The sequence below is a fragment of the Convolutriloba macropyga genome, chromosome 14 (genome assembly GCF_964194025.1).
Source record: "Convolutriloba macropyga chromosome 14, txConMacr16.3, whole genome shotgun sequence".
Classification (NCBI taxonomy): Eukaryota; Metazoa; Xenacoelomorpha; order Acoela; family Convolutidae; genus Convolutriloba; species Convolutriloba macropyga.
The window spans coordinates 38351803-38374521 of record NC_134481.1 but is presented as its reverse complement, the minus strand read 5'-3'; the positions used below and the strand labels follow the sequence as shown (position 1 = coordinate 38374521).

General features: G+C 35.8%; 1 protein-coding gene across 1 annotated transcript in view; it reads left to right on the top strand.

Moving 5' to 3' along the window:
- LOC142353270 (dolichyl-diphosphooligosaccharide--protein glycosyltransferase subunit STT3B-like) overlaps nt 1-22136 on the top strand; it is a 45037-nt gene extending 22901 nt beyond the window's left edge. The window contains exons 8-12 of the mRNA XM_075405501.1: nt 7309-7489; nt 8792-8956; nt 13492-13605; nt 17035-17247; nt 20930-22136. Coding sequence (XP_075261616.1) covers nt 7309-7489; nt 8792-8956; nt 13492-13605; nt 17035-17247; nt 20930-21031 — 775 coding nt within the window. The 3' untranslated portion in view covers nt 21032-22136. The remainder of the gene's footprint in view (nt 1-7308; nt 7490-8791; nt 8957-13491; nt 13606-17034; nt 17248-20929) is intronic.
- Nucleotides 22137-22719: the final 583 nt, after the last annotated feature.

Here is a 22719-nt window from a genome sequence, read left to right as displayed (position 1 = left end):
TAGTTGGTATATGTTTATGTATTTTCGCTGTGAATCAGGAATGACATGTTTTATCTATGGCATTAATTGCTCTCGAATGAAGTTTTATAGCAATTATTATAAACGTGTGTTGTGTTGGGTTGTTTTTATTAAGCCCATAAAACATTTCTAAGCTACACCCCATATTCCCATGGACTGCTTTTGAGATCAATTAATCTGACCTAAGTCAGTTTATGTTTTATGACTGTAACAGTACTTGTCAAAAAATTTTTTTGATTTTCTTAGTTTTTTCCCCGCTTCTTTTTTGTTGTGCTGCCACTTAATGTCGTTAATGACAAATCTTGCGGGCTTTCTCTTGGGGCAGAATTGTAAGTAGTTACTGATTGTAAGAAAACCGATTGTAAGCAAGAACTGTACAAAAAGCCAGTGTAGAGTAGAGGTTAATGTCCCCAACTCACAATCGAGAGGTCTCGGGTCCCTATTTCTGCCCCATGAATGTTTTTCTAGCCTATACCCCCTTCCAAATTACTTGCCTCATCAGTCGACAATTCGTCCGACGTTGGTCGGTTCATGTTTGCTTTTCGCACATAAATATTGTTCGTTTTCATTTCCTGTTGCATAAGCTCAAGTGACAGGACTTATTGGATATTCAATGAAGCATTTGTGGAATCAACTAGATGTTTTAGTTGATAGCTAATTAATTTTGACTAGATTACTTTGTTTTAAAGAGTTTCAACACTTTGTTTTCATTAAAATGAAGTGAATTTTGAGTTTTGCTGTTATTTGTCGTTCTTTTGATGTCCTGTTACTCAGATTTTATTTATACTTACAGCTCGCATCGGCTGTATTGTGAGGCAAAAGTCTGTTTTTACTGCGTTCCAATTGATAACTTTTGTGACAATTACTCATGAAATTTATTCTGAGTTTTAATCGTATGTGGTGTTCTTTGGTTGTGTTGTAACTATAAGTAATTAATGAAAATCATCCGCAGCTTTGAGTTAAAAATAAACGTTTTAGGTAAATTTTCCAGCTATGGCGTGGCTTTTTCTCACTGACGCTGATTGCTTTAACATAATGTTAGTGAGTTTTGCCCTTGTTTGTGATTTTTTGTTTTCTTTTTACTCAGTCGAATTAATGACTGATTGCAAATTGGTTTCAGTTTAGAATTAAGAGTTTCAATGGCATTGGCATTACTTTTAATAAAATATTAATGTTTTTTTGGCTTGGTTTGTTATGCTTGTCTTTTCACTTAGTCTCAACAATTAGAGGTTCCTTCGCTATATATGCTTTCTCATGGCAGTTAATTTGGCGTGGTTAAGGGTTTTAATCTATTGGTAAGTGTTTCAAATACATAAGTATAATCTAGTTCTTTCTTTTTGTTTTTTTATTCGACCATTTTTTCTCGTTGGATTAAATTTCGTATTATCGATTATTAATTGTTCTTCGCCGTCAGGTAGTTGAAGTTCAATGAAGTTTTGTTTCATAACAGATTTTAACTATATTAAGATATTTTGGCAAATTTTTTCATTCATTGTTTCCAATCTATGAGCTCTGTTTTTACGGTTTGATGACATGGAGGATGGGCATGCAATTCTACCTTCAATGCTAATTAACGAAATGTACTTGATTTTTTTTTCATTTTGGTTTCCAACTTTCCAAATTATGGAATTGTCTTTGTTACTATATTGCAATGTGTCCGTAACCTTCGCATTCTAGCGGTTAGAACTTTTTCCCCGCAAAAACCTATGACGAGTTGATTCAATAAATTATAGTCTTATTTCCTCTACGTTTAAGGATTGATACAAAGTTTTGTTCTTTCCTTAAATTTTCAATATTTTGATTAAAACTGATTTTGTTCCACATAATACACCTTTCAGAGGTATGGAGTTACAGATATGGTGCTTTTGGGACCGAGTCATGATTGAAAGTGCTTCTGTTTTTAGCAAAATTTATTGGCGCTTTGGTAATAAATTTTTGGCGCTTTGTTTTCCATTTGTATTTCAATCTGTCTTCGAATATCCTTTTCTTTTTCCAGATTAATTAAAAATTTGCAGCAGTTTGAACATTTTAACCAGGAAATCTCACGAAGAGATTTTTTCTAGAAATAGTTTTAGATCTTTTTTCTTTTCCTTTTATGATTCAGTTCAGTTTTCAAGAGTTGTCTGTTCCATGATTGGCCAATGTGTATGATCTGAAGCTAAGAGAATAAGGAAAAATGTTTGTCCCTCTCAAAATGTTGACAATTTTTTTATCAGATGTGTTTCGATTATTATAAAATTTCAAGCAGTGATTGAAGATTTCACTGAATTTTCTCTGTCGAAAGTTTGAAGATCAAAATAAGGGTGTCCTTTTTGTATGTTGTCTGAATGACATGGTGCTTATTTTTTCTGTTTGCTTTTGCTTGCCTCAATGATGTCAATGATGATATTTTTTTTCTGAAAAGTGATTCAAATTTAGACCTCTTGTAATGAATTATTGTTTTCTGACAAGATAGATGCTTCGGCTGCAAGTACGGTTTCGTACGGCCCTCTAAAATGCTTTTGTGATATCGGCCAGCTATATTTCTTTTGTCAAGATTTTACGACCATATGACGTCACGCTAACTTCAAATCTGCTTTGGTCCATTCATGAATGTGATTTTTCGTTCTTAGGGGAGAGAGTTTTAGAGAATTTTAATTTTATTAGAGACTGTTTTTTCGAAAGACTTGTTCTCTCATTTTCATAATTTTTGAAGTCAGATTTAACTGATGATTTTGGTCTCGGCGAAAAACGAAGTGGAGCGGAAAACCTAGTGGTTTTTGCGGCATGATTTTTTTCACTCTATTTTTAAAGTAGTGAGAAAATGGTGTTTGAGCAAATTTTGTTTTTATCGCTAGTGGTTTCTGTGCACATAAGACAACTTGTTTTTACTGTTTTTTGAACGAAATGTCTCTAAAAAACTTTCGCAGTCACTTCGTTGTCCATTGTAGGTTTTTTTTAACTTAGTCAATGAAAATTGTTTGAATTGTTGTTGAAGACTTGTCCTGCTATGTAAGATCTGCTCACAAATTTTGATAATTTTTGAAATTAACTTTGTGGTGATTTCGTCATACCGATTTTTTGCAATGTATTTGCGTGCCCATTTCCCACTCTTTTATAGGTCTAGTTATTTGTCAATGAAAACTTTTAATAGTTGGTGCAAACTTGTCCTGCTGTTTTTTTTACAATTCAACGAATTTGACTTGTATATGGGTGGTGTCTGTTTTTTAAGATCTGTTCGCCATTTTTTTTTTATTTTTTAATAGGAGACGTGATTTTAGTCACATTGAAACAGGAAGTGGAGCGAAAAAGCGAGTGGTTTCGCGGTGTGAAATTTTTCACTCTAATTTCAGTAGAGTTAGAAAGCTTTTTTGAACAAAATACGCTGTCTCGATTGTAGGTCTTATTCACATGTAGCAATTTGACTATTTTTTAATTATTATTTTGTTATATATTAGCTTCCAAATGCAATCGTAGTCATTTCTAGTTCTAATTTTTGTATTGAGTCAATGAATATTCTTCGTATTCTAAGCCAGGATATGTTGGGTTTTTTTTAACTCGTTTTTCCTTTCGATCACGCTTTTCGTTTTACATAAGTCACGACTTTAATTTTTGGCTCTTGACTTTCATCACTCAATGTTTTCTACTGAATGGATTTTTAATTCTTTCACTCATTGAATTACGCTAGGTAGTTACAACGGTCAAGGTCAAGAGCAAAATCAAAAGAAACGGCATAAACCAATAAAAAGCCAAAGTTTTTGTTTTAGCGATTTCTAGGTGGCGATTGTATTAAGCTTAATGGCAACTGAATTAAGAATCAAAGGCGGTTATTTTCGGGCAATTTGCCGGCTATGTTCATAATGGGCTTTTCGTAGCAATAGTGTTTTTTAATGAACTAAATTTTTGTGATACGTTGCACAATGTGATTCGCTCTAGAGAAAGAGTTTTGCGCATATTAGCCAATTGCCAGCTTTTTTCTGACAAAAGTTGACAATTAAAACTCAAATGAAGGGAATTCATTTGCATCTGCGTCGCTTATTTTAATGTGAGAAGCCAATCTAAAACATTATTTTCGCAGTTTGCAGTATTCCGTACAACGTTGAATGGTTATGTACATTGATATAAACGGACGTTTTAGGTATTCTTGTCGCCTTGTTTTTCCTAATTGATCTCTGCTGCAATAGGATCGATCCAAATGTCGTGTATCTTGAAGGTAGTTCGCTTGACGGGAAATATTTGTATTCTTATTTAACCTTTAAAAAGGAAGCTTTGTGCTGTTAGCGCTTTCTGAATCATTTGAGTATTTATCAGTAACAAGGAGGCTCGGTAATGTGCGTACGCACATAATGTACCGACCCCGCTCATCCACATTCTTAACTTAATTGACTACCAAATGATGAAGAGATCAAAAACATATATCGTTCAATAAACAACCAATGGAATATAATAATGCCACGCCAGAGGGCCGATGACAGTTTTTGATAATAGAACTACTAAAAGGGACCATTAAAAAAATCAAGAAACAAACATTATTTGCGACCACAACTCGATGTCTACAATAAAAAAATCATAACAATATCAAACTCGCATCAGATAAAATCTAAACAAAACAGTTTAATCTATACTTCATTAGAAAAAAATAAGGTACCGGTTCTCAATGCGACTGGATAACAGGTCGACAAAAAAGTGAAAAAACAGCAAAGAGGTACAAAATTAAAAAATACGTTTCTATTTTTGAATACAATTAACTTCACAGTTATTAATGTAATTAGATATTACCTGAAATCACTGAAATTTTCATTTATATCTCGATAGGAAGCAATTGAGGCATATCAGAATCCAATCTTCAATTGCGCAAAATTTTAAAGCCAATGGGACTTACGATTTTTGTTATAAACCAAAAGGAAAACAAAAATCCTCTAAAATGTACAAATATATAAAAATCTCAAACATTTTATGAAGTCTTGTAGTAAAAGTAGTAAAAAAGCCAACGAACGAAAGTTTGAAGCTATAACTGTTACCAGGGTTAATTTATAGCTCACTGCAAACGAGTTGTGACCTGTGTTTACAAATACTGAACTACAATTCGACCAAAAAACTATTTTAAAAAATGACAAAGCTCAAAAACCCAAATATGTTTTGGAAACAAATCTCAGGCAGCCAATTGGGCCTACTAATAATGAGACCATGCCACGACCCCACAAAATAACAAATACATAACAAACACACAAAGAAGCCAAAACTTCAAACAATTTTACGACATCAAGGCACTATACTTATGAGATGTTACCTCATGTTATCCTTTTCTCCTCATCCTAACATCAACGAGCCTTCCCTATAAAAGGACAACGTAGACACGACAACAAAAAGAAACCCGAAAAATGAACAGTATATATATATCGAAAACTTTTGAAAATAAATGGTCGAAGCAATCAAACACAACGTATAACAAAGCGCAATAAAAATGGATGAATCATCAAACGTAACTGAGACTAATAATCAGTGAGATTGAGTTACATGGTGACCAAATTGAAAGCAAAAAGAGACAGTTGAAAAAAACTGTTTTAAAAAATTTAATTTGAAGGTCATTAAAACAACATCTATAAATTGAAATTTTCATCTAGGTGGAGTTATAGGTCCTGGGGAAGAAATTGAGACCTACCGTTATCATGAATATGGCGGACAACAACAAATGGAAGGACAAGCATAGAAAAAATAACAAAAAATCCACAAAATTTTGCGAGATAACTTGGTCTCAGCCCAAGAAGCATAAACCATTCAACAAAAACAATATATACAGATACGCATTTTTCAACGCTGTTCAAAATTTCCTACTATGCTTTCTTTCAATTAGGTTTGCCATCAATGTGATAATTCGAGAAGGAAACTAAATGGACTCATAAAAAATGGAATTATGCTCAAAAATGAAAATGAAAGTTTTTTTTGAAAAGGCGTAGTATCAAAACAAGGTAAACATAAATTGAATATAAAACCGTTTCCAACAATAATGTATTACTCAAATGGAATTGGTATTTGCCTGTTTTTTTAAGGCTGCTCCCGAATCTGAGAGAAATAAGATAAAATAATGGCAAAGTTCACTGATCTTTTCTTAAAACAAATAAATTCCAAGTCATAAGAAACTTTAGATAACAACTGAAAGAATTGTCTAGGTTCTTCTATACCTCCTAAAAATTAACTGCATCTTTGAGTGGGGAAACTAAGTGGTTGGGCTACAAAAAGTATAACAAATTAAAGCAAAACTCAAGAAGTCTGAAATTTTTTTACGAAAACTATTGGTCAGGGCCATGAAAACCATGAGCTTAACTCTTAAACCATATTATAATTTCATTGGACCTCTTTTTTGCAAATAATATGTGTCATTAAATGAGCCCTGATTTGAGATTCTTGTCAGTAATTTACATAAAAACATTTACATAGCGGAAATGCTTTGAAAAAAAGGCCGCGCCCCATTTAAATCTAAGAAATTTTTTATCGTAAGGATCCACGGTGAGATCAAGATCAGCCCAGATATTGTTGAGCCTCTAACAAAACAATCATTTGTTCAAATTTTTGCGAAATAGATCAATTTTTAAACAAAAAATTCAGTTTGTCAAATAATAAATAAGGCTTTTTTGTAATTATCGAGTTTAAATTTGCAAAAAACTTGCAAAATTATGAACCAGAAGACTCAAAAAGCCAGCGGAATTACAACTAGCACCTTTCTGAGTTTAAGAAGATTTCGACCGCAGTTTTAAGGTGTCTACTTCACGCAAATTTAAAGCATGTGGGCTAAAAAACAAATGTGGTCCTATTTTTCTTGAAAAAAGTCTAATTTTTGAAAAATTTAGCATAAATTCTAGCCAAAATACTCGAAGCGAACAACTCAGCAGCCCTCTTTTATCTGTAAAGATGAAATAAAAAGCAGTGCAGTTAACAATTTTGACATTTTTTAAAGCAAAATTGACAAAAATTTGGTCAAAAATACTGAAAATGTGAATAAAAACAGCAATTATTCACAAAACTTTCAACCTCGATAACTCCCTACAAAAAGCGAAAAATGAAAAAATCTTTTTAATTCCTTATTCTACGCTGGACTGGCTTTCTAATGATACCACTCACAACTCGATCGGCCAAAATTGACAGAACAAAAAAACCCATTTGAGTATATAGTTCCTCCCTCCCCACTAAAGTGGGGGTCGGAACAAAAATAGTACTCTGTTGTTGACGCAGGTAGTGGATCTTTTTTAACAGGCTCCTAAAAATGGTTCAGTTAAATCTTTGTTCGTTAAAAAGACAATCTCTTCTTGATAGGAGCCGGAATATTCTGGACGACTTCCGTGAGGCATACTACTGGCTGCGTCGTAACACGGCTGAGGACGCGAGGGTGATGTCATGGTGGGATTATGGGTACCAAATAGCGGGATTTGCTAATAGAACTACTTTGGTGGACAATAACACGTGGAACAACTCACACATTGCTATGGTCGGAAAGGTATGTGTTAGTAGCTAAACTATAGGTTACTCTGATAAATTCAGTGAGAAAATGTGGCAGTGATAGAGAACCAAGCAGCAGTTCGAGATACAAGGCTGACTTTTGAAATCATGGGTCACTTAACCTTGCTGGTTTGAAATCTGGTACTGCAGAGATACGGTATTTCAAAACTTGCACTTTGTGATCACAAGCTTCAGATCTTATAACTGCTAACACTCACCCGCCCCATTTGTTAAAATATGACAGTCTGAAATTGATTTTAAGATTTTAAGCACTTATTATGGTACTTTTAATGACACCTATTTTTAATAGATGCACCTCTTTTAAATGAACACAAACAACAATACAACACAGTTTGATATTATGAAAGCTAAAACGTGAATATTTGAAGCAACAGATGAGATATATCGCAAAAGTGAACATTAGTATGATTCTATTATCGTACTTCTGGTGCAGTGTTTAACCTTGGAAGCGTGCTTACATTAACAGCGGGTGGCCCTGTTAAATGCTTAGAATTAAAACGCTAAAAGAGAGAGAGAGAGTAGACTGAAGAGTAAACTGCTAGATTCCAGACGGTAACTTGCAGTGCCTGCGACATCTGATCAGATAGATCTGTGTCTAACTAAATTGTACTTTTGCATGTTTGCTCAAAATAGATATGTGTGAGTTTTGAAGCGTTTTTTGCTGCTAGTCAAACATAGACTAACTAATATACAGACCAGATTGATGGTGCTCATATATGTTATGGTTCCCATATGTCTGTTTCTAGCTTCGAAAATACTATCCAATTGATCTTGAAATAATTGTAGCAATTCTTATGCAATTTGTCTTTTTCTTCTGGAGAGTATATTCATCTAACAGATTTGACCGCGACGAGAAACGGAAAACTGGTAAAAGGCTTGGTGGATCGGCACCTCATCGTTAGGCAGGGATGATTGATTCCCTAAGCTTAAGCTAACTACAGCCAATGATAGTAGTACTGAATCTTAGCTAAATTAGCCTCCCATTTTCTGCTTTTAAATAAAAGCTTAATTTGTTTAAACCATACAAAAGAGTGCAAAAATGATAGAACATCAACGATTGATTGAATCTTGAAGTGCACTTCAATCCTATTTGCTCAATAAAAAGATAAACTGAACTGTAACGGAGCTTTACAAATGAAATCGTTGGCCTCAAACCCAATAACAATAATGAAGTCGCATCTCACTTTTACTAAAATTTTGTACCACTGTTCTGCCCCATTTGTCCTAAAAACTATGAATTTATTTCTAAGTGTTAACTGGCAGTGTAGTAATATTTCAGGCTATGTCCTCTAACGAGTCAAGAGCGTATGAGATAATGAGGAGTTTGGATGTGGACTATGTCCTTGTGATCTTTGGTGGTCTGATTGGCTACTCTGGTGATGATATCAACAAGTTTCTCTGGATGGTCAGAATTGCTGAAGGAGAACACCCTCAGGAAATTAAGGTCTGTCTCTAATTCCAAAGTCTGTAATTGAGCAGATCTACTTAATTGCGCTAACTAATTATTTCGATTGGTCTTTCTCATGCGATCTTTTGTTTCATCGATTTTTTTCTGACGCTTTGACATCTGTAAGCTGGACTTCAGGATTTTTCGTGGTCTAAATTGCTCTTATTCAGAATTTAAGAGGCTAACTGTAGCTTGTATTTGCGCTGTAATGCGCTGTAGTTTGTTGCTGAAATTCTGATGCAACCTTAGCTGAATCTTCTTTGTGGTCTATAAAAGCTCTACTCAAATCATTTTATGCTCTATAGCAAAACGTATTGCCACGATACTACACTCACCCGGCGAAACAGGCTACTATGGAATCGGAACCCTATCAGAGTCGTTCATAAGCTACTCGTCGTTTAATCTACATTTAATCATTTTTGGTTCTATAATCCTCACTGTAGAGCTGTTAAGGCTGAAATATAAATAGGCGTTTTGGCATTAGAAAAGTTTTAACCCTTTAGCATCGGAAGTTACTTAGCTTAAGAATTGAATTTGCATTCTACATCAATTTTTCAAAGTTTTTCTATATTGTTCGAAAGAAGGTTTTTGGGTCATGCAGTTGGTGCTGGGCTCTCTATTTTTTTGCTGAATACACGAGAGATAATAAATGAAACATTCAATGCTGATTTCGACCTTTTATTATTCCAATAAATGTTTGCCGTATAAATGCTCTAGTGACTTGTAGATGTTCTCAAGCTACTTGTCTATTTTTCTTCAGCATTCTCTATTAATTAAACTTTCCTGTGGTTAACAGTTCAAACAATGTATTCAGTCGAGATACAATTTGTTTCCAATCAGGTCACTGTCTTTAAGATAGATACTCATCGTTTTTGTTGGAAACGTTTTGGTAAAGAGATTCTGTAGCTTTATGCCAGTTTGTCTTAACATTATGGCAATTTCGGCCCACTGTTTTTTTGGATAACAAAATGCATCATTGTTATTCTAAAACTTAAATCGATTACTGAAAAAAGTTCAACTCGTCGGTATCTTCAACTACAGGTGTTGCAAGGTTCTCTCTGTTTTAATCCCCCTTACAGCTAGTTACTTTTAATATGCAATGGCGTGATAGTAATGAACAATTTCGTTTGTAAAAGTTTACTCTTGTCATGTATCAGATTCAGTTTATTGCTTGTTGCACGGTGAAAACAAAACTAATTTTTAGTCAGCATTCTGTAAAATTGTTGTGAGTTCGATGCGCAGTGTGCTGCTAACAATTGAATTTGTTCTTCTGACCAATTTTTACATATTCTTAGAATTTTTTCGTGCCATTTGCTGAAATAGCTGCTGTTTAATAGCCGCCCTTCTCATTTCATCCGGCTATTATAGCGGCCCTATTTTTACAACTCGAAGAGGAGTATCGCAGAAGTTTATCACTTTTTAATCACTTTTATTGGAGTGGAATTATGAAGCAGAAAATGAAACGCGTGAAAAATTTCGGAGTGGTTTGGGTGCTGAACGAAATTGAAGAGTGAAGCGAAAAGAGAGTGTTTTTTTTGTTTATACCGCTGTTTTCGAGAGAGATCGAGAAATTATGGTGTCAAAACGTTTCTAAGTGAGCGAAGTTTTTTGTTCACGTGCGGGGTTTTCAAAAGCTTTTTTTTCGTTTAGAAGTTTGATTAAGGCTTGGTAATTAATATGAATTTTATTCCAATTTACAGATTTTTCAGCTATTGCGCTGATTTTAGACGAATTTTCGCAGTTTTTCGCTTTTTTTTTGTTTTACTGCTTTGTGTGGAATTTGAATAGACGCTTATTACTTACGAATTTTATTCAGTGCTTTTCTAAAGCTGTTGCTGGACGACGCTGGAAGCTAGTCAGGTCATTTTAATAACAAATAATAATACAAATTTTCAATTTTTTCTCTGTTTCTTTTTCGTTCTTCGTTTTTTTGTATAAATTGGCAAGGTGTTGGATTGGTGCTTGCTTGACCAGAAGTAGTAGTGAATACATTTTTTAAAAATAATGATTTGGAAGTAGCATATTGGCGGTTTATCCTTTATTTGTATCTAACTTTCGTTGAATTTTGCAGAGATTTTTTTTAATTGCTTTGCCTTACACCTGTTATTTGTATTTGAATTTTTTGTTGGGTCTTTCTTTCAATTTATAGTCGTTTAATGAATCAAAACTGACATTTAAACGTGTTGACTTTTTTGTTTTTCATTTTCATATTGTTTCAAAGTGAAAGTACGGAATTATTTATGCCAATTATTGGTCAATTTTTTTTCCTACGAGTCGCTTCCGGAGTTCTTATGGCTATGTTTTCTTATCAATGTAAAAGTCAATGCCGCATGTGAAAACTAAGTCTTAGGTCCAACGGCTGAACGAATTGAAGATGAGAGAGAGAGAGAGAGAGGGAGAGCGAGCGAGAGAGAGCAAGGGAGAGCGAGCGAACGAGCAAGGGAGGGAGAGGGAGAAAGATGGAGAGAGGGGTAGGGGTAGGGGGAGAGAGAGGGAGAGGGTGTGTGTGTGTGTGTGTGTGTGTGTGTGTGTGTGTGTGTGTGTGTGTGTGTGTGAGTGAGTGAGTGAGTGAGTGAGAGGGAGGGAGAGAGGGAGAGGGTGTGTGTGTGTGTGTGTGTGTGTGTGTGTGTGTATATGTATGTGTGTGTGAAAGAGTTTTTTGTTCATATCGTTGTTTTAAAGAAAGTGAGGAAAGACGTTAAAAAATTTGCTAAGGGAGTAATTTTTTTTGATTCAGTGCGGCTTTTTTAAGGCAGTTTCATATTTTAACTTTTAAAGTGTTTGTTGAAATTTATTAACTAGAAAAAGTGCTTGGGGGAAGATTTCTAACCGTCTGAATCAAATATTTTATTTTAAGACTCAATTTTCAGTTTTTTTTTACCCTTTTGCCCTGTTTCCTTTTTTCTAGCAGTTGTTCTGGCAGTTTTGCTTGTCCTTCAATTTGACTGTTGTTCATGTTGAGTTGTTTTTGAATAAAAAATTGGGTAATTTTGATCGAATTTTGCCGTCTTTTTCTCGCTGTAGTTTTTCTTTACGATTTCTGAATTAAAGAGTTTTTTTTATATGCGTAGAAACTATGAGGTGATACATGAGGCCTAGATGTTCAGTGAAATAGATTATACATCTTTTTATCTTTTTTCAGGTTATTTATTCTTTGCCTTTGTTGATTGTGATTTAATGTTTCTGTGCCGCGATTTGAATGGTTGTCAAGCGGAAGTTATAATTTTTGTTTAAGAATAATGCGTTGAACGGTGCATTTCAGCATTTTGTTAGATTTTGAGAATATTTTTTTTTTCGATTTCGTCATCTTTGCCGTTCCTTGGTTTTCTCTTTCTGAACACATTTTTTAGATGGTCTGTTACTTTGTAATGTTTTTGTTGCTAACGTCCTGCATTTCAAGTTCTTTGCCAATAATGTTTTGGAGGCTCGAGTAAATTTTATCAGCTGCTATATCGGTTTTTGTCAGTTACTTTTCTCATTATTAATCTGTTATTGTTACAATATGTATAGTATAAATATGAAGGATATGCATTCGGTCAGTGAGATTCGTCAATTTTATACTTCGAGTCGGTTCCGGCAGAATTCTTCCGGCTATGTGTTTATTGATAACATTGGAGTGTATTTAAAACAGGATGTGAAAGTCAATGCCGCATGTGAAAACTGAGTGTTTTAGTCAAACGGCTGAACGAATTGAAGAGCAGAGAGAGGGTTATTCTGTTCATGTCAATTTTTAGAGAGATCGAGAAAAGTGGATGTGATTTTTTTGCTGATTTTTGACTTTTTTAAAATTGTTTTTACCTTTTTCTGATTTTATGCTTCTCGCTGTCTTTCTTGGTCAGTTCAAGAAAGACAGCGAGAGCTATTCGATTGGCCATGCCATTGACTCGTATCTGTATCTATTTCTCTTTATGTTCTACGCCGAGCATGTCTATTTCTCAGCTACATTCCTTAGTCTGCCTGCTAGGATTAATGCGGTTTCATGCTTGATCGATTTTTCGGCTGAGCATGTTGATTCGTTCTCAGAAACCGGATAACGATTAAAGTCATTAAGTGACTGAGCAGCCTTTTTAGAGCTTTACTAATCTCTACTAAGTGTGCAATTCGCCGAAATCGTTGAGAAAACATAAATTCATGGTATGAATGACGTTTTTTGGAGGTTTGGAATCTATTTCAACTTCTTTCCCTCGATGCTCGACACCCTCACCGCTCACTCACCCCCAGGCCCCCCTTGTTGGACCCCCTTTTCTTCTCCCTTATTCCGCGTTTTCCGTTCATCTTTACCTAGTATCCCTAAGCGCGAGCTATCGCCTAACAAAGAGAACTGCTCGACAGTTGTTCGAGAGCACTTCACCAGACGGTAGTCGGGTATGTTGTTTTTTCATTCTGCTGCGCTTCAACTCTACTTTAACCAATCCATGCAAGTAAAACTATTTTTCTAGCTCTACGAAAGCTAGTATATCTAAGCTCTGGTGATTTCACACAAACCGTATTCTGTTATTTGCAGCAAGGCTATATTTTGATGTGAATTTTAGGAGAGCAACTACTTTTCGGACGCGGGCAGCTATAGAGTGGACAATGAGGCCTCTGACACCATGTTGAACTGTCTCATGTATCTCATGTCCTACTACAGATTCGGAGAAGTACAGGTCAGTTATAAGATCTCATTTGGGGATTTTAATTAATTGCTCCTGAACGAAGTTCATAGCAATTATTGTAAACGTGTGTGTCGTTTTTTTATGCAAAATTTTTGCTTGACAATTTTGACCTTTCGAGTGACTTTTACGCCTTTGACTTTTTGCGTTTGACGTGATCTAAAATTCTCTCTCAATCACAATTTGAAGCAGATGAATTCAATTGGCGGCAATTCAATACTCAAAGTCAAATGAAAACTGCGCCGAAACTGGTGCCATTTTTCACTTTAAATCTTAATAGTGGTATATCTTAACCACTAATGTGGTTTTTGAAGCCCACTATTGATCCCCCCGGGGGGATCAATAGTGGGCTTCAAAAATTGCAGCCTGCTTTTTGAAGCCCACTATTGATCCCCCCCGGTTTTTGAAGCCCCCCCCCCCCCCCCCCCCCGACTGAAGCAGGCTGCAATTGATTAGAGCTCCCACTTGTCGTTCGAGAGCAATTCTTACGACGTTTAGTCGGTTACGTTTGTACTATGAATTGCAACCCAAAAAGGTTGGTTAGAGTGTCCATGGATCCATGAAACTCATTACGGTGCGAAAGTACTGTTTTGAAATGAGTAAAATTAGTCATTTAGTCGAAATGTATTGTTCCACGAACGTGTTTCAATGAAATTTCTTTGATTTGCATTTCAGAACTTGTCCCGCTATGTTTTTTTATTTAGTCGGATTTTTGTTACGACCATGTGACGTCACAATCGCTTAAAATCTGCTTTTTGCTCATTCGTGTGTGCGTGACGTCATTTTCCACTCTTAGTCTTAGTATAGCGAGTTTTTTTGTTCATTCGCGTGATTAAGTTTTTAGTCACACGTCACTTACCTACTCCAAAAAATGACTTCTTCACTCTGAAATGGACTTTTTTTTACTTTAGTTCAAAGAGATGAGGTCAAGTGAGTGCGTGCCACTCTAATTGAAGGTTATTTGAGAGCAGCTAATAAAAGCAGCCGAAAGGTATACATTCTCAATCAAAATGCAACCGCCTTGTTACAGTTTGTTTTCTCTGGAAGAAAGTGAAGAAAGTGTTTTCATAAAGTGAATTTTCAAATAGCGAGAAAAATTAAGAGGTAGACAAGAAATGCGTTGTGTTTCACTCTCTACTACTCAGAAACGATTGAAAACTCACTATAAGTCTGTCAAAACAAGTAATCTTGAGTACCGTTAAAGCATCCTTTGTTTGAGAACATCTCTAACACAAATTTGTTATCTTTATTAATAGCCACCCTCATCTTCTCAGCTGGCTATTATTGCTCTCCTATTTTTTTTTACTTCGTCGAACTTTTTTTCGCTTTACCATTTTGCTGCTTTTTCGACATTTTGCGTGAAATCTTTTTGATTTCTCTATGCTAGTTTTTCTCTTCTCTCATTCTGCTGATAGTGATTTTGAACATCAGTTGCTCAGCAAAGCAATTCAAAATGAACAGAGGCAGTATAAAAAATTGAAGTCACAAATAGAAACGGGATAAACCCATAAAGCCCAATTTTAGATGCCCGCTATTTGAAAGTCGTTCCTATAAGTCTTTGTTACCATCTCTTATGCTTATTGTTGTTGATATTAGCCCCTGTAGCCTCTCTCTAAGAAACAGAAGTATGTTCAACTACGAAACGCCATCAAAATAAATCGGACTTAAAAAAATTTTTTGTACCAAATTCTTTTTTCTCAATATCTTCTATTCGTTCAATCCTAATCATGCTTATTGGAATCAACGGCGGCTATTTTCCGGCAATCTGCCGGGTATTAGTAGCCGCCCTCATCTTCTCAGCCGGCTATTATTGCGCTCCAATTTTTTTTACTTCGTCGAAGTTTTTTCGCTTTACCATTTTGCCGCTTTTTCGACATTTTGCGTGAAATGTTTTTGACTCCTCTAGGCTAGTTTCTCTCTTCTCTCATTCTGCTAATAGTGATTTTGAACATCAGTTGCTCAGCAAAGTAATTCAAAATGAACAGAGGCAGTATAAAAAATTGAAGTCAGTAATAGAAACGGGATAAACCCATAAAGCCCAATTTTAGATGCCCGCTATTTGAAAGTCGTTCCTATAAGTCTTAGTTACCATCTCTTATGCTTATTGGTGTTGATATTAGCCCCTGTAGCCTCTCTCTAAGAAACAGAAGTATGTTCAACTACGAAATGCCATCAAAATAAATCGGACTTAAAAAATTTTTTTGTACAAAAATCTTTTTTTTTCAATATCTTCTATTCGTTCAATCCCAATCATGCTTATTGGAATCAACGGCGGCTATTTTCCGGCAATCTGCCGGGTATTAATAGCCGCCCTCATCTTCTCAGCCGGCTATTATTGCGCTCCATTTTTTTTACTTCGTCGAACTTTTTTCGCTTTACCATTTTGCCGCTTTTTCGACATTTTGCGTGAAATGTTTTTGACTTCTCTAGGCTAGTTTCTCTCTTCTCTCATTCTGCTAATAGTGAATTTGAACATCAGTTGCTCAGCAAAGCAATTCAAAATGAACAGAGGCAGTATAAAAAATTGAAGTCAGTAATAGAAACGGGATAAACCCATAAAGCCCAATTTTAGATGCCCGCTATTTGAAAGTCGTTCCTATAAGTCTTAGTTACCATCTCTTATGCTTATTGGTGTTGATATTAGCCCCTGTAGCCTCTCTCTAAGAAACAGAAGTATGTTCAACTACGAAATGCCATCAAAATAAATCGGACTTAAAAAATTTTTTTGTACAAAAATCTTTTTTTTTTCAATATCTTCTATTCGTTCAATCCCAATCATGCTTATTGGATTCAACGGCGGCTATTTTCCGGCAATCTGCCGGGTATTAATAGCCGCCCTCATCTTCTCAGCCGGCTATTATTGCGCTCCATTTTTTTTTACTTCGTCGAACTTTTTTCGCTTTACCATTTTGCCGCTTTTTCGACATTTTGCGTGAAATGTTTTTGACTTCTCTAGGCTAGTTTCTCTCTTCTCTCATTCTGCTAATAGTGAATTTGAACATCAGTTGCTCAGCAAAGCAATTCAAAATGAACAGAGGCAGTATAAAAAATTGAAGTCAGTAATAGAAACGGGATAAACCCATAAAGCCCAATTTTAGATGCCCGCTATTTGAAAGTCGTTCCTATAAGTCTTAGTTACCATCTCTTATGCTTATTGGTGTTGATATTAGCCCCTGTAGCCTCTCTCTAAGAAACAGAAGTATGTTCAACTACGAAACGCCATCAAAATAAATCGGACTTAAAAAATTTTTTGTTCAAAAATCTTTTTTTTTTCAATATCTTCTATTCGTTCAATCCCAATCATGCTTATTGGAATCAACGGCGGCTATTTTCCGGCAATCTGTTGGGTATGTTTATTAAACTTCGTGCTGTCCTCTTAATATAATGCTGAACAACTATAAACCTGACTAATGATTGCTTCAGCTCGATTTCCGAATGCCCGCTGGCTATGATCGTACTCGTGGGGCTGAGATTGGACGGAAGGACATTTCTTTCAAACACATGGAAGAGGCCTTCACTTCTGAGCACTGGCTAGTTCGCATCTTCAAAGTGAAGCCTCTCGACAACAGGATCCCTGCTCTTAAACGACCTAGATTCTCGAAGCTTCGCAAGAACTTCCGATACATTAGTAAGAAGGTTAGTCCAAAACACTCAAATTACCTGTGAATTACATTATTCCTGTTCAGACTTTAGAATTTGATTTCCTGTATCAATAGCATTGCTGCAGCTTGGCATAAATTCAATTTACTAGAGAGCAAATATGAATCCAAGGTTACGATTTTAAAAAGGTCGTACAGAAGGTTGCCTGATGAGCAAGGAAATGGAGGAATTGTGCGGCTGGACTAACTGAAGATGTCGTATGTTTCATTTTGAAAAATGCTATTTTAATGAAGACTCAAAAAAGTTGATAGACCGAGTTATTAATTGCTCTCAAAAGAAGTTTGTAGCAGTTATATTAGTCTTGTCGGTCTTTTTTAATGCGATTTTTCGCGTGACAGATTTTTCGTCTGACTCATTTGACTTTTCGTCCTCAAAAACGGGATAAACAGGTAGCGCCCAGTGGGCATTAAGTGCTCTTAGAGCCTTTCAGCTCGAACTGTTTTGGAGACTTATACTTATGGTGTGAAGGGCGGTTCTTAGAGCTTGACCCCCCCCCCCCCCTCCATCAGCCCCCTCTCACTTCACCCCTCATCCCCACAACCTGCACATCCTTCAGGCCGTAAGGGCCCCGTGCAGCCAAAAACCCACCTCCCACCTTTCCTCCCACTGTTGCCCCAAAATGGCAAAATAAAAAATCAATTAAGTTTATAATGTCAACCCAACCAGTAAACAATAGTTCTAATTCATTTCTCCAAATTTAAAGTCACGCCATGTTGAACAAGTAACCTTCCACAAAAAGGGTTCATTTTGTTAGCTGAGCAGAAAAAAGTTCTAAGTTGCTTGGGGAAACTTTTTTTGTCTTTTTTGATTTTAATTTCACTTGGTAGTTCATTCCAATCTAGTATCGCTAATCTAACAAACGAGTTTTGCATTATGGTAGAGGAAAATTTTTGGTCCCAGAACAACTTTGTTGTCCTTATAGACTCATGAAGATTCCATTTGATTAAGGGACGTCCTGTTGTTGGTGAAAAAACAGGTCGTAACTGTTTTTTTTCCATTTTCCAAAAGTATGTAATTTTTTGTTCTTAAGAGTTTTACGGGGAGTATATTCCGACTGCATTTCATATCTTGAACAGATTCAAATTTTTCTCTAAAAAAGATTGCTCGTAATGACCAGTTAAGCTGTTTTTCAAGAGATACTATTAAGTTTTGCTCAATTGCGTGAATGATAACTGCTGAGTAGTGCAAGTGACTTAATACCAGGGCATTCAAGACAAGTATCAATAGTTAATGTGGAATCGATTTTCTAATAGCATAAATTGTTTTTATTCCTCGGGCCATTTTTCGTAGGATCTCTTTCACTTCCTCTTGAAAAATTAAATTGCTGTCCAAGTGAACCCCTAAAAATTTTACTTCAGGTTTCTCGTCTATTGGAATTGAATCTATAATTATCTGTTCATTGAAATCTTTTCTTTTGCTCTTACCAAATATCATGAATTCAGTTTTAGAGGTATTAACTGTGAGGTGATGTTCATGAAAATATCGAATAAGGTTGTTTGCATTTTGCTCTAATTTGATCTTGCTTTTGTCAATGGAGGTATCAAAAGTTAAAATAACGGCATCGTCAGCATATTGTATAAATTCAGTTTCTTTGTCAACTCTTGTTGCCATTTCATTAATGTAGAGATTAAATAAGAGCGGGCCAAGTACTTTTGGTGCACCTCGATGAAGCATTAGTTCATCTGATATGGAATCTTGTAGTATAAGGGATTGGCGGTGGTTTATAGCGAAACTACAGAGATTTTTTGAGCTCTCATCAAAACCTAAGTTGCCTAACTTGATATCCAAAATGTCGTAATTGATTTAATCAAAAACTTTTGATAGGTCAAGAAATAATGATGTTACAAAATTGTTAATGTCAGTTTTGATGAGTTTTGTGCAAAATAATAGGGAATCGATGGTTAAAAATTAGAGAATCGAAGATTATTGATTTCATCAATTTTCGTTGGTAGTGGACCCTCGATAAGCATGAATTGCGCAGTCGATTGGTATAGATTTGTCCATTTCAAGCTTGCCTATTATACTACTGCCAATAACAAGATGTTCGCTTTCTGGTGACAGTTCTTTTTTGGGAAATCACGAACCAATTCGTTCGCCTCCGTCATGGTGCCTACTGTTTCATATTCTTTTGCAATTGGAACCACACCTTGTACCGTCTCACCCCCTACCATTGAAGATTTGGACAACCTGAACTCTAGCGTCAGTAAATAACTCCAGTTAATGCGTTATTCAAATTCATCTAAGTGTTCTAAGGACGACTCCAATTTTTTTTGGAATCCTAACAAATGCAATTTGTTGTCATAATGCAATGATTTTTTTGCTTAATGTGACGGGTAAAACAGGTCAGGTCTAGGGAAACCTGCGAAAAGATTTCCATTATTGTTTCCTTGTTTAATGTCTCTCGAAGGAAGGTTTGAGAAAAAAGGATTTATTTTAGCCGTGGACGTCTTTTTAATAGTTGCACAGCGTTAGCTGGGGCTATTATCGTCGTCGCGCGATTTTCGTTACGACCATATGACGTCACAACCACTTTAAATATGCTTTTTGTTCATTCGTTCATGCAATTTCAACTGAAGTGCGTGCGTGACATCATTTTTCGCTCTCAGTGGAGCGAGCTTTTTTGCTCATTTGCGTGAATAAATTCTTGGTCACACGTGACTTACCTCATAAAAATCACTTTAATTCAAAGAGATAAGGTCAAGTGGGTGTGTGTCACTCTAAATGAAGGTTATTAGAGAGCAGCTGAAACAGGCAGCAAAAAATTATACAGATTTTTAATCAAAATATAACATGTCTGCCTTCAATGAAAAGATGAATTTTTTTATCCGTCTTTTTACTTTTTCTGTGAGACTGCAGATCTACGAAGCTATTGCGGCTATTTTCTGGCAATGTGCCAGCTATGTTTTATTTGCTCTCAAAGGAAAGTTGTAGCCATTATATTAGTGGTGCTGGTCTTATTCAATTTTTTGTACTGCCGAGTTTTCTTCTGATGGTTTTTGCCTGGTTATTTGAATTCTCTTCATCAAAAACAGGATAAACAGGTACAAGCCTTAACGCATTAAGTTCTCTTCCTCAAAAACAGCATAAACAGGTACAGACCGTAGTGCATTAAGTTCTCTTCCTCGAAAACAGGATATACAGGTACAGACTGTAAGGCACTAAGTTCTCAAAGCCTCATGGCTTCCTAGTCTCTAAGTATGTGATTCACTGAAACTGTTTGGGAGACGTAAATTCCTTGTGTGGAGGGTGGGCCACTTTACCCCCATCACCACCACCACATGACCCCCTCCACGTCATTCCACCCGTAACCCCGCTCGCTCGCCTACCACCGATGCTCACCCACCTGCCCCTAATTTAGGCTAAAGTTTGCCTCCCTAAGTTGCAGCTAGGTACTAATGAAGAGAGCCGCTCACTAGTCAATTGAGGGCAAGTGAACCGACGTTGATTGGTTGCTTTTGTTTAATTTTGCTAGCCACTTTTGAGTCGCAAAATTGTGCAGAAAATGTTTTTAGGGAAAGCACCAACAATGGCTCCCTCCAATAGTCGTTTTAGTTTTTAATGAAAACGAAGTCTTCATTCTCAACGTTACGATGTCATTGGAGAGCTGAAGCAAAAAGAGAGTATTTGTTGTTTGTTGATCAATATGTTGTTGCTTCAGACGGATCGTAAGAAGAAAGGTTTCATCAAAAACAAATCTTCAATTGTTAGAGGAACAAAAGCTCCTGCAGCACCTAATGGCCAGAACAAGGCTAAGAAGTAGACCGAGAGAGACAAAAATTGTTTCGTCTAGAATTGCGGAAACAACTTAGACTGTTGCCAACTGCTGGTGTGAATTTAAGAGCTACTAAATGAACAAAAGCTTGTCATGTCTGGACTTGACTTGACTTGGGACTATTGTTGAGTTGATGTAGTTTGTCGTCATTGTCATTGGGGCTAACTAGTGATTATCGTTTGTTGATTGATTAAAAATTTGTATAGAATTATTACTTTAACTACTGGGCCTGTTGGCTTTGCTATATGACTTAATACCTTTATCGTGCTGTTGTGAAAATTGTTTATATTCGTAGCTTTCAGAGTTCCTGACACCTTAATATATTGAATTATGACTTCAGTTTTTTAAACTGAGTTTAGTTGATTCCTTCCCTAAAAATCGATTAGACTGAGTGAATTATTTGAACTAAATGTGAAGACTTTATGCGTTGTGATTGTTTCGTGAGTTAATTGGTTCACGTGACCTTTTTGAGCTATCTCCACTTTCATGAAAAGATTTCACCTAAAAACACAATCATAAACGGTTCTCAGATATGGAGTGATTTGGGCTCTCTCCCAACTATGAACCCACCCACCCACGTGAAGAAACAAATTTATAACATTAGGTAATGAAGTTTAATTGAGAATTGGGTGTGGTTGTGGGTTATATGGGGTTGTGGATCTGAGGTATCATTATAATCAGAAATTTACAAATTATGTGGGAAGGGAAACAACATAAATTGGCTGAGTTAATTTATTTTCGGGCTCTTTGTTTTATGGTGTTCAATTTAGCTGCGTCTGAAATTCATGTTGTGCGAGATTATGATATTTCATGCAGCAAAAATGCGAATAATGGATAATTATAAAGGGAAACTCAACTTCATTCATTCCTTGCTTTTGTGGATCGATTGTGAATTATTTTACGGATTGCGACTTCCCCTTGAGTATATTTCTGTTCTGTAAAAATCCCGCTTTTTGTTATTATTGCTGAGGCTGGCCTACGATATAATATCCTTTGATTTCATCTCTTAATATCAAAAATGTGAATATATATTTTAACTCGCCATTATATTGTTGATGTGTGTGGTAAGAGAGCTAATAAAGTCGTAAAATGATCTTCTTTTGTTGCAACCTAATTAAAGCTGAACAAATTGGAGGCGAGGTTCAGAAAGTGATCAAGGAATGCAATTTGTCCTTCGCTGTTTCCGGAACGGTGAAGAAACTGAATCCGATGGCGTAAATTTTTTGAAGAGTAAAGAAAAATGTGATGTCTGCATTTGAGCGTTTCTATTTTTGTATGCATGCAATTAGTTATTTGAAAATCTGTAACATCTAGTTAAGCTGTAAAGAAAAGCCGACAGATACAAAATAGATAAGACCAAAAATAGAAAGCATAATTTAATCAGTTGGTTTGGTGGCTTGTGTAAATTGCTTCAAGTCAAAGCGAAAAAGTATGAATAATCTGTACATTTACATATTCATGCTGAAGTTGATTGATTGTTCTCAAATAAAAGTTGTGAGTATTTTTAATAGCCGCCCTCATCTTCTCAGCCGGCTATTATAGCGCTCCTATTTTACAATTCAAAGAATTTGAATTGTATTGGAGCGCTGTATTTTACGACTCGAAGAGGAGTATTGGAGAAGTCCTTGTTTTAATCAATTTTATTGGAGTGAATTATGAAGCGGGAAATGAAACAC